Here is a 16627-nt window from a genome sequence, read left to right on the forward strand (position 1 = left end):
TTAAAAGAAAAAAAGCATGCTTTTTTCTGGCCAAAGGATCAGGAAAAGGGAAGCCCAACAAAGACCTGATGAGGAGCCCTAATTCCCCTCCACAAATGGGGCCCTTGCAGGCAGTCCAATCCACCAGTGGAAGCCCTAGCAGCAGAAGAAGAACAAAACAGACCAGAGTAATAGTGCAAGGGCTCAGAAAACGAAACTGTCATTTGGAACTAAAGCCCACAAAAGCAGACAGAACCTATGCGCTAAATGGAAACAGAGTGATGGCCTAATAAAACAGAGGATTTAGGTAGGATCAAGAGTCTGCTAAAATGCCCCAGATACAACAAAAAATCACCCATCATACCAAGAACCAGGAAAAGACAATCAACAGAAGCCAAAACTGTAATGAATCAGATGTTGAAATTATCTGACAAGGATTTTAAAAGCACTCTCATATGGATAGTCTTCTTTGATACTACATTAAACCTCAACAAAAGACTCTGTGAAGAACCAACCACTGCAAACACTATTCTTTTTTCCTTAAGAGTGAAAAAAGGCTGCTCTTGTCACATTAAACTTTTCAACAAAATACAGATATTACAGCGTTGTTAGAATCTTTTTAAAAATTTAGATGCCACATGATGGCATGTTCTAAAAAGGATTAAAGGTGGCTTATAAAGATGAATAGTATAGAAAAAATGCTAAGATTGGCAGTAGATAAGAAATAGATAAATTGTCAAGTGAAGATGTAGTTAAAAGAAAGATCACACATTTACAAACGCAGAAGAAACCATTGAATACCTAAAAATAAAATCAACAAGAAAGATGCAAGACCTAGTTGTACTATAGGATATACAAAAAGTTAAGAGAAATGGATAAATTTCTGGATGAGAAAAAGCAATGTTGTAAGGGTATCAAATTAATCTATGGAGTTAATGTAATAAGAATATGATTTTTTTAACGTACAATTTTACTCTACCATATATCAGAAAAAAACTATAGAGCAATAAAGAGTGGTTCTGACAAAAAAAATTACAGTAAAATCATCTATACATACAAATTTAAAAATAAAGTGAAGGCAATATTTCAAATTAATTGAGAAACAATGGCTCATTCAATAAATAATGATGGAACAATCAGTTAGATTTTGGAAAATATAATAAAATTAGATTTTTATCACACATGCCATACAAAAATACATTGCAGTTTGATTAGAGATTTTAATATTAAAAATAAAATATTAAATATTCAAAATAGTAGAATATATTTATATCTTAGTGTCTGCAATTGGTTTTTAAGCAAGATGTAAGGCACAAAAACTACAAAAGAAAAAACTGACTGATTTGTGCGATATAAATTTTAAACTTATACACAATAAAAGATACTACAAAGTTAAAGACAAATAATCAGGAGGAAAAAAATACAAAGCTTTGTGCATATATATGTGTGTGTCTTAAAGAACTCAGTATAAAAAACTTTAAAAATATTTTTTAAAAAGAAAAAAGGCATGAACAGTCAATTTACAAAGTGAGACAGTGATCAATAATCACACCAAAATAAAAGGTTCACAACTTCATTAATATGAAGAAATGCAAAATAAAATAAACAGATCTATTTTTTAACCCATTGGATTGGCAAAGATTCCAAAGACTGATAATATTCAACATTACAAGGTTGAAGACACAGGCATTCTTGTATACTGTTGGTGGACATGTTAGGTGGTCCCTTTCACAAGAGGGTCATGGAATGCTGTCTAACAAAATTTTAAGTGTCATATTTTTGGTGTGATGCCCTTTATTTCTTGAATGAATAAGTGTTAAATGGTTCAGCAATTTCAAGTGTAAGAATTTATACAAAAAGAATTGCACAAAGATGTAATATTCAAGGTTGTTCATTCCTGCATTGGTCATAATAGGAAATTTAGAAAAATCTAAATCTCTATAAACAATGAACTGATACAATAAATTATGGTACTTCCTAGTCAATAGTTGGTCATTCAAAAGTATGCAGTACACACATTAGATAGGGAAAGATGCCCTAGAAGGTTATTTTTCAGTTTAAAAAAGGCAAGAAAAAAATAATGTTATTAAACTCAAATTCCTAAAAAAAAGGCCAGACTTACTGGACTGGTAGAGACTAGATGAACCTCCAAGACTATCATCCTGAGATACTCTTTAAGCTTGGAACTCAAACCATTCCCAGAGGTCACCTTTCAGCCAGCTGACAGACTGGCCCTATTATCGTTAAGGTTGTGTGTCAATCATGGCTGGGCCATGATTCTCAGTGGCTTGGCAGTTACGATGTAGCTTGGCAGTCGTATAATGGTGTAAACATCTCCGTGATGACATCTGATATAATCTGATCACCTCCATGATGGAATCTGCTGTGAGTAGCCAATCAGTTGAAAGGGAGTTTCCTTGGGGGTGTGGCCTGCATCCAACATAGGTGGACTTTCTGGCAAGGCTCACAGGCTTTTGCTCACTCTGGATCCTGCAGCTGGCTCCTGTTCATCAGACTTCCAGTTCTTGGAACTTGAGCTAGCATCTTACCTGCTGATCTTGGGTTCACCAGCCCTTGCAGCTATATGAGTCAGGAGAAGCCTCCAGCCTGTCCCACAAACTTGGGACATTCCAGCCTCTACAATCATGTGAGCCATTTCCTTGATATAAATCTCTCTCTCTTTCTCTACATATATATATACACACACACATATATATGGAAACCCTGGTGGTATAGAGCTATGGCTGCTAACCAAAAGGTCAGCAGTTTGAATCCACCAGGCACTCTTTGGAAATTCTATGGGGCAGTTCTACTCTGTCCTATAGGGTCGCTATGAGTCGGAATCAACTCGATGTCAATGGGTTTGCTTATATATACATACATATATATGTATGTACGTATGTATGTATTTATACACTTCACCTGTTTTGCTTCTCTAGAGAACCCAGCCTAAGACAGACCCTTAAAAGAATTAATATCACCCATGAGTACTGTGCTCCTCAAAATAATCATATAAATGAAACCAAATGGTAAATATTTACCCTAGACCAAAGATAAGAAGGTAAGGAGGGAAATGGAGGCTAGATTAATGGAAACAGAACAACCAGAAAGGAAATAATGAGAATGCTGATATATTGTGAAATATGTAACCAATGTCACTGAACAAGACGTATAGAAGTCGTTAAATGAGAACCTAATTTCTTGTGTAAACTTCACCAAAAACACAATTAAAAAATGATATTACATACGTATGTTGATACATATGCGTAAAAGAGACTGGCCCAAAATATAAAGTGGCTTTGTCATGGACAGATATTTTCAGGGGGAAGGGGAGTCAGGACAGGTGAAACTTTTACTTTATGCATTAAATATTACATATTCTTATAACAAGCATGTATTGCCTTTATAATCAAAATTTCAATTTTTAATTAAGGTGAAAGTTGACATGAGTAATAAAACAGCAGTTTCTAAGATACTAAACAGGGTGATAGGCAATTTTATTTTAATGTATCTGGGTGCAAAATGAGTAGAAAAAGAATAGAAACTAAAAAGATAGAGAAGTGAAGGAATTACTAGTGATTTTTATTTTATTCTTTATACCTTGATGTATTTTTCAAAAGTTTGGTTATAAGTATTACTTTTATAATTAGAAAAGTAATAGAAAATAAGAAAAGAGGAAAAAGGAAAAATATTATAAAGATCATCATTATTAGAATATAAACTCTCAAAGGTGAAGATCCCCACAAGTTTATTTGATAACTCAGGTAAGATACAGTACTCTGGAACATACAAAGTCTGTATCAATGCAATACATTATCATCATCAAGGACTGTTTCTTTTACTCTTCTGCAATTATAGACTTTTTGCATTAATTTTGTGCATTATCCATGACCTCTATGATAGAAACGACATTGGAGATCGCATGATAGAATGTGGCAAGACTAACGACTTCATTGCAAATACCTTTTTTCAACAACATAAACGGTGACTATACATGAGCCTTGGCGGCACAGTGGTTAAGAGTTTGGCTGCTAACCAAAAGGTCAGCAGTTTGAATCCATCAGCCATTCCTTGGAAACCCTATGAGACATTTCTACTCTTTCCTATAGGGTTGCTATGAGTCAGAATAGACTCGATGGCAACGGGTTTTATACACGTGGACCTCACCAGATGGAATACACAGGAATCAAATCAACTACATCTATGGAAAGTGACAATGGAGAAACTCAATATCATCAGTCAGAACAAAGCCAAGGGCCGACTGCGAAACAGACCATCAATTGCTCATATGCAAGTTAAAGTTGAAGCTGAAGAAAATTAAAACAAGTACACAAGAGCCAAAATATGACCTTGAGTATATCCCATCTGAATTTAGAGACCATCTCAAGAATAGATTTGATGCACTGAACACTAATGACAAGTTATGGAATGACATCAAGGACATCATACATAAAGAAAGCAAAAGGTCATTAAAAAGACAGGAAAGAAAGAAAAGACCAAAACGGATGTCAGAAGACTCTGAAACTTGCTCTTGAACATTGAATAGCTAAAGCAAATGGAAGAAATGATACCATAAAAGAGCAAAACAGCAGATTTCAAAGGGCAGTTCGAGAAGACAAAGTAAAGTACTATAATGACACGTGCAAAGACCTGGAGTTAGAAAAACAAAAGGGAAGAACATGCTCAGCATTTCTCAACTGAAAGAACTGAAGAAAAACTTCAAGCCTCGAGTTCCAATATTGAAGGATATGGTCAAAATATTGAACTACATAGGAAGCATCAAAAGATGGAAAAAATACACAGTCACCGTACCAAAAAGAACTGAAAGACATTCAACCATTTCGGGAGGTAGCATATGATCAACAACTGATGGTAATTGAGGAAAGACTCCAAGCTGCTCTGAAGTCACTGGTGAAAAACAAGGCTCCAGGAATTGACAGAATACCAATTGAGATGTTTCAACAAATGGATGCAACGTTGGAAGAGTTCATTCATCTATGCCAAGAAATTTGGAAGACGGCTGCCTGGCCATATGACTGGAAGAGATTCATATTTGTGCCCATTCCAAAGAAAGACGATCCAACAGAATGTGGAAATTATCAAAAATATCATTAATATCACATGCAAGTAAAATTTTGCTGAAGGTAATTCAAAAATGGTTGCAGCAGTACATCAACAGTAAACTTCCAGAAATTCAAGCCAGATTCAGAAGAGGACGAGGAACAAGGGATATCGTTGCTGATGTCAGATGGATCTTGGCTGAAAGCAGAGAATACCAGAAAGATGTTTACTTGTGTTTTATTGACTATGCAAAGGTATTCAACTGTATGGATCATAAAACAAATTACAGATAACATTGTGAAAAAGGGGAATTCCAGAACACTTAATTGTGCTCATGAGGAACCTGTACATAGATCAAGAGGCAGTCATTGGAAAAGAACAAGGGGATACTGTGTGGTTTAAAGTCAGGAAAGGGTTGTATCCTTTGTCCATAGTATTCAATCTATATGCTGAACAACTAATCCAAGAAGCTGGACTATATGAAGAAGAATGCAGCATCAAGATTGGAGGAAGATTTATTAACAATCTGCAATATGCAGATGACACAACCTTGCTTGCTGAAAGTGAAGAGGACTTGAAATATTACTGATGAAGATCAAAGACTTTCAGTATGGATTACAACTCAGCATAAAGAAAACAAAAATCCTCACAACTGGACCAATAAGCAACATTATGATAAAAGGAGAAAAGATTGACATTGTCAAGGATTTCATTTCACTTTGATTCACAAGCAATGCCCATAAAAGTAGCAATCAAGAAATCAAATAATGTATAGCACTGGGCAAATCTGCTGCAAAAGACCTCTTTAAAGTGTTAAAAAGCAAAGATGTCACTTTGAGGACTAAGCTGTACCTGACCTAAGTCATGTGTCATGGACTGAATTGTGTCTCCCAAAAATACCCATCAACTTGGCTGGGTCATGATTCCCAGTAATATATAATTGTGTACCATTTTGTAATCTGATGTGATTTCCTTATGTGTTGTAAACTCAATCACTATTATCTAATAAGATGGATTAGTGGCAATTATACTGATGAGGTATACAAGACTGGATAGTGTCTTAAGCCAATCTCTTTTGAGATATAAAAGGGAGTAGCGAGCAGAGACACATGGGAACCTCACACCACCAAGAAAGCAGTGCCAAGAGCAGAGTATGTCCTTTGGACCTGAGGTTCCTGCACTGAGATGCTTCTAGACCAGGGGAAGACTGATGCATCACAAGGACCTTCCTCCAGAGCCAACAGAGAGAAGCCTTCTACTGGAGCTAATGCCCTGAATTTTTTGGACTTGTAGCCTACTGGATTGTGAGAGAATAAACATCTCTTTGTTAAAGCAATCCACTTGTGGTATTTTTATTATAACAGCAGTAGATGACTAAGACACTATGGTATTTTTGATCACCTCATAAGCATTTGAAAACTGAACAATGAATAATGAAGACCAAAGAATTGACACCTCTGAATTATGGTGTTGGCGAAGAATACTGAATATACCATGGACTGCCAGAAAAACGAACAAATCTGTCCTGGAAGCAGTACAGCCAGAATGCTCCTTAGAAGAAAGGATGGCAGGACTTAAGTCTCACATACTTTGGACATGTTATTAGGAGGGGCCAGTCCCTGGAGAAGGACATCATGCTTGGTAAAGTAGAGGGTCATCAAAAAAGAGAAAGACCCTCAACAAGATGGATTGACACAGTGGCTGCAACAATGGGCTCAAGAATAGCAGCAATTGTGCAGATGGTGCAGGACTGGGCAGTGTTTCATTCTGTTGTACACAGAATTGCTATGAGTCAGAACCGACTTGACAGCACCTAACAACAACAAAAATACACACTATTTAATAGTGAGGTAAGTAGACAGCAAACATTTGAGTATATTGATACAAAAAAATAAATATAATAAAAATAAAAATTGCCACCAAGTTAATCCTGACTCATGGTGACCCCATGTGTTGCAGAGTAGTACTAAGCTCCTTAGGATTGTAAAGGCTGTGATGTTTCAGAAGCAGATTGCCAGGCCTTTCTTCTAAGGCACCTCTGGGTGGGTTCAAACTGCCAACTTTTCAGTTAGTAGCCAAACACTTAACTGTTTGTGCCACCCAGGAACTCCAAACAATGAATAAGTAATGTAATAATAATCAGAGTAATATAATAATAAACAGTAATATAATAATAACAATCAGTAATATAATAATAATTTAGAGTAATATAATACTAATCAGAGAAAGGTTGAAAAAGTAGCGTTTGAGAGCCCACACAGCATAATCTACATTACTCTAAGGAAATGTGGCAAACAGATTAATAAAAATCTGCTTTCTCTACTCACTAATATCTTGTTACTAATAAATTGAAAAATGTTAAAAGTCTTTAAATCGACTATTAAAAGTCAGTTGGATTGCTGTACAAATGGATCTAGAAAATGAAGTACAAAATCTGACACATATACATTTGATTGCTTAATGGTGATGGAACACCAACACAATCTGTCCGTCCATCTAATGACTACAGAGCTCCAATACAGGGAAGAGGCTGTGACTTGTACTGTGAAGAATACAAATAGAAAAGAGATAAAGATGCTGCCGGAAATACACGCTTTCTTTCAATGATTACTTTGTTTAGTATCTTAATTTTCTTGATCCTTCCTTGGTCACGAACGCTTATGCAACAGGTATAATTCCCAAAAACACTTAGGTAAGCAGCCTCTACCCCCAAAATTCTGCAATGTATTAAATGCTTTGCTTTAAAAGACATTAGTGTTCTCTACTCATATCATATTCCATCAACAGAAGTGCTTAAAGGGTTCAGAATATTAACCAGTTTAATTAATATTTATTTTAGTTCCTTCTCATGGCCAAAGAACACAGGGACTTCACATGTTAAATAAAAGCCAAGACTATCATAACCGAGTCAGCTGAAAAGCAGGAATCATTAGAAAGACTGAAAAAAATTAATATTTGACAGCCCACACAGCATAATCTAATATTATGCTAAGGAAATGCAGCAAACAAATTAACAAAAGTCTGCTTTCTTAACTCACTACTATCTTGTTACTAAGAAAATGAAAAATGTTGAAAGTATGCTGACTATTAAAAGTTAGCTGGGTTGCTGTACAAATGGATCTAGATAATGAAGTGTAAAATCTTCACAGAGTTCAGAGTGGGTGTTGCATATGTGCTTTTCAACTGACTCAGTAATGACAGTCCTGGCTTTCATTTATTGTGTGAAGTCCCCTTGTTCTTTGGCCATGAGAAGGAACCAAAATAAATATTAATTAAAGTGGATTATGCAAGTGAAGAGAGTGTATGAAATACACTAAGTGAAAAGTGTGTGAGTTAATGAATGTGACCAAGGTAAAAAGGGAATGCCCCAGGCTTGGTTAGTGAGATTACTGCTATGTACACTGAGTCGTCAGGAATTTAGATAGGGAGAGGGATAATTCAATGGATGCCAACAACAGAATGCTCCTGACCTTATATGTTAGCATGGGAGCCAACTTTCAGAGGAAAGGAGGAAGACTTAAACCACAGGATTAGGAGGAGAAGCAAACTGCTTTCTACGCAGAAGGGATAAAGGTAACATGGGAACAATTCAGTGGTAAGGGCCTTTTTTTCCCCTAATTGACAATGGTATTGCAAACACTCACCTGTTATTCAGTAGAACCTTCGAAAACTGCATACAATATGGCACACCAAAGATTGGAAGTCAGGAATTACATTTCTAACATGGTAAATAATATGACCTCATTAAAAGAGAATCATTTATGAAAGCAAGAGTCAAAAGTATGAAAAAGGAAGACAGAAGAAGAATTGATTTATTTGAATTATGGTGTTGAATAATTATGAATATTAAACATACAACGGACTGCCAGAAGAACAAACAAATCTATCTTGGAAGAAGTACAGCCAGAATGTTCCTTAAATGAGAGGATGGCAAGACTTCGTCTTGCTTACTTTGGACATGTTATCAGGAAGGACCAATCCCTGGAGAAGGACATCATGCTTGGTAAAGTAGAGGGTCAACAATAAAAAGAAACACCCTCAAAGAGATGGACTGACACAGTGACTGCAACAATACCTACTATTGTGAGCATGGCACAGGACCAAGCAATGTTTCATTCTGCTATACATAGGGTCCCTATGAGTTGGAACCAACTCAACAACACTTAACAAAACAACAACGTAAGTCTAAAGCCTAACTACTTGAATTGAAGGTTGCTGTTAAAATCCTCCGCCACTCGTCTGTCAGTTTGTCATTCTGCAGTGGCTTGCGCCTTGCTGTAATGCTGGAAGCTATACCACAGCTATTTCAAATACCAGCAGGGTGACCTATGGTGGACAGGTTTCAGCAAAGCTTCTAGACTAAGACAGAACAGGAAGAAGGACCTGGCGGTCTACTTCTGAAAAAATTGACCAGTGAAAACCATGAAAAGCAGCAGAGCATTTCTGATATAGTGCCAGAAGATGAGCCCCTCAGGGTGGAAAGCACTCAAAATATAACTGAGGAAGAGCTGCCTCCTCAGAAGTAGAGTCAACCTTAAAGATGTGGATGGATTCAAGCTTTCAGGACCTTCATTTGCTGATGTGGCACAACTCAAAATGAGAAGAAACAGCTGCAAACATCCATTAGTAATTGGAACATAGAATGTATGAAGTAATTGAATCTAGGAAAATTGGAAGTTGTCAAAGATGAAATGGAACACTTGAAGATCGATATCATAGGTGTTAGTGAGCTGAAATGGACTGGTATTGGCCATTCTGAACTAGACAATCATATGGTCTACTATGCTGGGAAGAGCAAATCAAAGAGGAATGGCATCGCATTCATTGTCAAAAAGAACATTTCACGATCTATCCTGAAGTATAACACTATCAGTGATAGGATATAATATCCATACAGCTACAAAGAAGACCAGTTAATATGACTATTATTCAAATTTACACACCAACCACTAATGTCAAACATGAGGACATTGAAGATTTTTACCAACTTTGCAGTCTGAAACTGATCAAACATGCAATCAAGATGCATTGATAATTACTGGTGTTTGGAATGCTGCAAAAGATCTCCTCAAACTGTTAAAAAGCAAAAACATCACTTTGTGGACTAAGGCGCACCTGACCCAAGCCATGGTATTTTCAATCACCTCATATGCATGTGAAAGCTGGACAATGAATGAGGAAGACCAAAGAAGAATTGATGTATTTGAATTACGGTGTTGGTGAAGAATATTGAATATACCATGGATTGCCCAAAGAATGAACAAATCTTTCTTGGAAGTAGTACAGTCAGAAGGCTTCTTAGAAGGAAGGATGGCGAGACTTCATCTTAAGCACTTCAGACAGGTTATCAGGAGGGATCAGTCCCCGGAGAAGGACATCATGCTTGGTAAAGTAGTGGATCACAGAAAAAGAGGAAGACCCTCAACAAGATGGACTGACACAGTGGCTGCAACAACGTGCTCAAACATAGCAACAATTGTGAAGATGGCGCAGGACCAGGCAGTGTTTCGTTCTATTGAACACAGTGTTGCTATAAGTTGGAACCAGCTTGCCAGCACCTAACAACAACAACAGTTAGAATCCTGGGAGTCCCTGGGTGGCACAAAGGGTTAAGTGCTCAACTACTATCCTAAAGGTTGGCAGTTCAGACCCACCTAGAGGCGCCTCAGAAGACAGACCTGGTGATCTGCTCCCAAAAGTTCACAGCCTTGAAAACCCTACGGGGCAGTTCAGCTCTGCACACATGGGGTCTCCATGAGTTGGAATTGCCTTGACAGCAACTAATGATAACAATTCCTAGAGCTGGAGCAGATCTAGAGGCCATCTATCGGACCCATTCACATTTCAGGAATGGTTCCAGGCATTCTACTTAAAACACATCATCTCAATGAACTCTTCTATTTACTCACCAGGAGCCCTGGTGGTGCAGTGGTTAAGCGTTTGGCTGCTAACCAAAAGGTCAGTAGTTTAAATACACCAGTTTCTCCTTGGAAACCCTAGGGGGAAGTTCTACTCTGTCCCTATTTATATACCAGCACTGTTTTGGGTGCTAGAGATATAGTAGTAAGCAAAACGACAAGTCTCTACCCTCATGAAGTGTTTATTCTAGTGGGGGAGAATAAGCAAGATAAGTAAGTAAAATAGTGGTATGTTGGATTGAGATGGTACTAGAAGAAAAGACAAAGCAGGAAAGCGGGCTACAAAATATCTTGGGGATGGAGTGGAAATTCTTGGAAGAGTTGTCAGATAAGGCTTCACTTTACTAACTTCTGAGGAAAAAATCTAAAATTTTTGAAGGCACTAGCCATGCGTATGTCCAGGGGAAGATTGTTCCAGACAAAGAGAATGGCAACTTCAGAGACCCCACGTGAGGGTACACCTGGCCTGTCCAAGGAATAGTACAGGGAGTAGTGTTGCTGGAGGGGAAAGTAGAAACTGGCAAACTCAGAGAGATCCTATAGGGTCTTGGAGATTCTGGGCCTTTTACTTTAAGTGAGACAGAAAGGCATGGGAGTGCTTGAGCAGAGAGGTGACACAACCAGAATTACCTTCTAACAGAGTTACCCCCGCTGCTGGGTTGAAAACAGAATGACATGCGGCACGGGCGAAAGCTCTAGCAATAATCTCAGCAAAAGAGAGAGACTGATAGCAGTTGGGGTGAGGAGAAGTTATCGAATTCTGTATTTATTTTGAAGGTAGAACTGACAGGAATTGTTATTGGACCAGATGCAGAATGTGAAAAATAAGAGAGGAAGGAGACAAGGTAAGTCTAAGGTTTTGGCATGAGTTAATGGAAATTGGCGCTGCCGTTAACTGAGATGGGAGAGACTGGGGGACCCCATGTGAGATGTGCTTGGACATCCAGAGGGAGATGGGGCGCAGGCAGTTAGGTCCTTGGGGCTAAAGTTCCCGGGGGGACGTCTGAGCTAGAAACATATATCTTTGCTTCACTGGACAGTATTTAAAGCCTCAAGGATGGAGAGATGGTCTAGCAAATGAATGTAAATAGAAAAGAGAAAAATCTAAGGACAGAGCCCTGGGGCACTCCAACATTAAGAGATCAGAAAGAGGAGGAACCAACAAGATAGACTGTGATAATGTGACCAGGAGTCAAAACAGAGTGTGTGCCCTGGAAGCCAAAGAAAGACGGGGTGTTGGAATGGGTTGAAGGCTGCTGTCAGTCAGGAGAGACCAGGACCGAGACATGGCCAACAGATTTAGGGGTATGGAGGTCATTGGGATCTTGAAAAGGGCAGCTTCTGTGGACTAATCAGGATGGGTTCAAGAGGAAAGGGAGGAGAGAAATTGGGGATAACACTCTTTCAACCAGGTTTGAAGAGAATGAGACAAATGAGATAGTAGCTGGAAGGGATCCATAGACCTCTGTTGTTGTAGTGGTGTGCTGTCAAGTCGATTTTGACTCGTCGCAATCCTATAGGACAGAGTAGAACTGCCCCGAAGGGTATCCTGGACTGCAATCTTTACAGGAACAGATTACCAGGTCTTTTCTCCTGTGGGTTCAAACTGCCCACCTTTCAGCTAGCAGCTGAGCACTTAACCATTGCACCACCAGTGCTCCTTAGATCTCTGAGGTGGGTAATATTACTATGACCATCTGGCCGACAATTTGACAAGTCAAAATAAGTTGCCCATGTTGTAAAATGTTCACGTGGTGAAAGTACAGTTATTCTGACCCCAGAGCCCACGTTCTTAACCCATACTCCACAACAAAGGGATAAAGGTAAGACATTCATTTATCCAGCTGAATACTCATAGGAACTAGCACTGGTCTAAGTCCAATTACAGCATAAATAAAATTACGGAGAGCAGGCTATTAATCGTCATTTTAAGTTTACCATATACCACTTCTCATATACAGAGTCTTGAATTGGAATTCTTTTAGGGAGAAAATGAGTGTCTTACTACAAACGTGAACTTCACACTGGAGAAAGCTGCTGTCCAAGCCCACTCCTGGGGGAGGTAGAAGCAGCATCCCTTGAGGTGTTAAATGTATATTCACAATAATCTCTATGCCTGGACTGACTTCCTTAATCATACACACTCATTTATTCATGAATTCACCCCCACAAACACTGACAGCCTCTTATGTCCCAGGATCTCTTCTAGGAGCTAAGGATGCAGCTGTGAACATGAGAGATATAGTTACAGTTCCGAGTTGCTTACATCCTATGGGAAAGAGGCAGGCATTTAAAATGCAGACAACAAATACAGTTTCCAATGATGGTAAGTATAATACAAACAATAAAACAAAATGGCATACAGTAAAATCAGTGAGGGGCAGGGGCTACTTTAGAATGGGTGGTGTTACAGATTGAATTGTGTCCTCCCAAAATGTGTGTCCATTTGGCTAGGCCATGATTCCCAGTATTGTGTGGTTGTCCATCACTTTGTCATCTGATGTGACATTCCTATGTGTTGTAAATCCTACCTCTATGATGTTAATGAGGCAGGATTTAGAGATTTAGAGGCAGTTATGTTAATGAGGCAGGATGAAATCTACAGGAATAGGTTGTATTTTGTGTCAATCTCTTTTGAGCTATAAAAGAGAAAGCAAGCAGAGAGACAGGGGACCTCATACCACCAAGAAAGTAGTGCCAGGAGCAGAGCGCATCCTCTGGACTCAGGGTACCTAGGCTGAGAAGCTTCTGGACCAGGGGAAGATTAATGACAAGGACCTTCCTCCAGAGCTGACAGAGAAAGAAAGCCTTCCCCTGGAGCTGGCACCCTGAATTAGGACTTCTAGCCCCCTAGACTATGAAAAAATAAACTTCTGTTTGTTAAAGCCATCCCCTTGTGGTATTTCTATTATAGCAGCACTAGATGACTAAGATAGGTGGTAAAGGAACATCTGATAGGTGACATTGACTGAGACCAAACAAAGAACAGGAGCCAAACTTTCCAAGGTCTAGGGGAAGCTAGAGCTGGAAAGAAAACAATGAGTAAAAGCCCTCTCTTAAGTCGTGAAGGAGTCCCTGGGTGGTGCAAATGGTTAATGCCCTCGCTGCTAAACAAAAGCTTGGAGGTTCGAGTCCACCCAGAGGCAACTCGGAAGAAAGGTCAGGTGAACTACTTCTAAAAAGTCAGCCATTGAAAACTCTGTGGAACACAGTTCTTTTCTGACACACATGGGATTGCCATGAGTAGCAATCAACTCTATAGCAACTGCAACTAAGTCTTGAAAGAATAGAAATCTGAGGTGTAATGAGAGTAGACGAATGAGGTTCTAGAAGTAGCAGAGTAGGCTGTGTCAAACCCTCCAGAGTGTGGATTTTATTCTAAGATGATGGGAAACTACTGGAGGTGTTTAATCCAGATCCTGCTGGATGTTAGTGACACACAGATGGTAGGATGATGAGGAAAACAGGGAATCCAGCTGAGAAGCCACTGAAGTAGCCCAGAAAGAGACAGTGATATCTGTGATGGAATTTTGGACTAGGGTGGTGGAATCCAAAGGGAAAGTTGGACGTAGAAACAAGTGCCTTGGAAATGGAGAAAATTTGGTGGATTCACAGTATACTTTGGAAGTAGAGCCCAGAGAATTTGATGGATTGGATAGAGGAGAGGGCAGAGGGGTGGTGAATGATCATGAGAGAGAAATCAAGGATGACGGAGATGTCCACCAGAAAAATTGGACGGACAGTGATGCCATCTACTAACAGGACAGAATCTGAGAAAGAACAGGATTAGGATGGGAGTGGAGAAAGGAATCATGATCTCTGTGTCTGCCAGACTTCTTGGTGGAGATGTTGGCTAAGCAGCTGGATGCATTGCTAGGAACTGTGAGACATACAACATTAAATTCTTCAAGTCCCACCCCGCTCATAAAGTTATCTTAAATCAAACTCGTCCAAAATGATCTCATCTTCCTTTGCAATGTTAGGATACTTTGTGTCCAAACTCTTCATTGGGCAAGCGTATTTGGTTATCTACTCCTAGGTGGCAAGTTTTGTAGACTCTTTGTTTTATATTCCTCTTATTTTTAATGTGAGATCTGAATTAGAAGCCAAGAGTTCTATTACTATTTCTATTACTAGCCAGCTAGGTGGCCAGTTGTCAGGGATTGAATTATGTCCGCCAAACAATGTTTGTATCAATTTGGCTAGAGCATGATTCCCAGTATTGTGTGGTTGTCCTCCATCTTGTGAATATAGTTTTATATTAAAGAGGATTCGGATGGGATTGTAACACCCTTACTAAGGTCACATGCCTGATCCAATGTAAAGGGAGTTTCCCTAGGGTGTGGCCTGTACCACAAGAGATAAAAGGGAATCAAACAGAGATTGGGGACCTCATGCCACCAAGAAATCAGTGCCGAGAGCAGAGGAAGTCCTTTGGATCCCAGTCCCAGCACAGAGAAGCTCCTAGTCTGGGAGAAGGCTGATGAGAAGGCTGACAGAGAAAGAAAGCCTTCCCCTGGAGCTGATGCTCTCAATTTGGAATTTTAGCCTACTTTACTGTGAAGAAATGAATTTCTCTTTGTTAAAGCCATCCACCTGTGGTATTTCTCTTATAGCAGCACTAGATGACTAAGACACCAGAAGAGCACACTTATTCTCCAAACTGTTCTCATCTATAAAACAGAGGACTAGGCAAAGATATCCTACTAAAACTATAGCACTCTGAGTTTATGTCGTAAGTTGTTAACTTACTGGAATCAAGGATGACGGAACTTTGGCACGGAGCACAATCCACGGGCGCATCTATTGAGGACCTACTGCATACAATATTTTGTGCTTCGTGCCATGGGGTTTTAAAAACTGTACAGTACAGTCTGGAACGCAATCACTAATGTCATAGGCTTTGTTGCATATGTATATTTCTTCTCATACTCGACACACCGTGACTTGGTCTTTCTAGTGTGTTTTAAATAAAAAGCAATGGCGGACCTTGGCGCCGTCGTCCCTTCCAGAAACTAATCTCCAGGACATCATCAATCACCACCACTCCCTCGCCACCCCTCTCACTCCTAAGTAACCAGAACGCATTACCACTCAGCAATGTAAAAGTTTAAAGCCTCCTGAAAGAATCATTTTAAAAGTTTTGGGGCTCAGAGTCCAGCATCCGAAGAAGGGAGGTGCCCAAGTACCACGTGTGTCAACCCACTTGGGGTCTCCGTCGCACCACGGGGTCCCCGCGCTCCCCTACGCCCGCAGGCGCAGCGTCCAGGGCCTGAGGTGGAGGCGGAGGGGACTGCGTACCTGGCGGGTAATAACGAAGCAGGAGACTCTTCAGCTTCATTTTCTCGCTCTCGGACACCTCGCCCAGCGGCTTCGTAGCCATGGAAACTGCCCAACAGCGGCAGGGTGCGGGTGCGCATGCGCGGGGGCCGCGCGTGCCCGTGGCGCGGGGTGCGGAGCTGGAGGTCAGGACGCGCAGCCGGGGGCGCGGACGGCCGGGGACGCGCGGGGGCTCCAGGACGCGGGCAGTGAGTGCGCTGTGCTGGCGCAGCAGCTGCCGGCTCCGTGGGCTAGCAGGGGTCGCGGGGGTGGCCAGAGACCCCAGGGCACCGAGAGAGGAGTGCTCACTCCTCTAAGGCTGCTTCCACCCACGGTGCCTTGGGTGGGCA

At 40.0% G+C, this 16627-nt stretch overlaps 1 protein-coding gene across 1 annotated transcript in view; it reads right to left on the reverse strand.

The window, feature by feature from the left end:
* The window catches only part of DAW1 (dynein assembly factor with WD repeats 1), a 50703-nt gene extending 34331 nt beyond the window's left edge, over window positions 1-16372 (reverse strand). The window contains exon 1 of the mRNA XM_004385818.1: window positions 16260-16372. Within this exon, the coding sequence (XP_004385875.1) occupies window positions 16260-16341 (82 nt within the window). The 5' untranslated portion in view covers window positions 16342-16372. The remainder of the gene's footprint in view (window positions 1-16259) is intronic.
* Window positions 16373-16627: the final 255 nt, after the last annotated feature.

This window comes from Trichechus manatus, unplaced genomic scaffold (assembly GCF_000243295.1).
Source record: "Trichechus manatus latirostris isolate Lorelei unplaced genomic scaffold, TriManLat1.0 scaffold00147, whole genome shotgun sequence".
Classification (NCBI taxonomy): domain Eukaryota; kingdom Metazoa; phylum Chordata; class Mammalia; order Sirenia; family Trichechidae; genus Trichechus; species Trichechus manatus.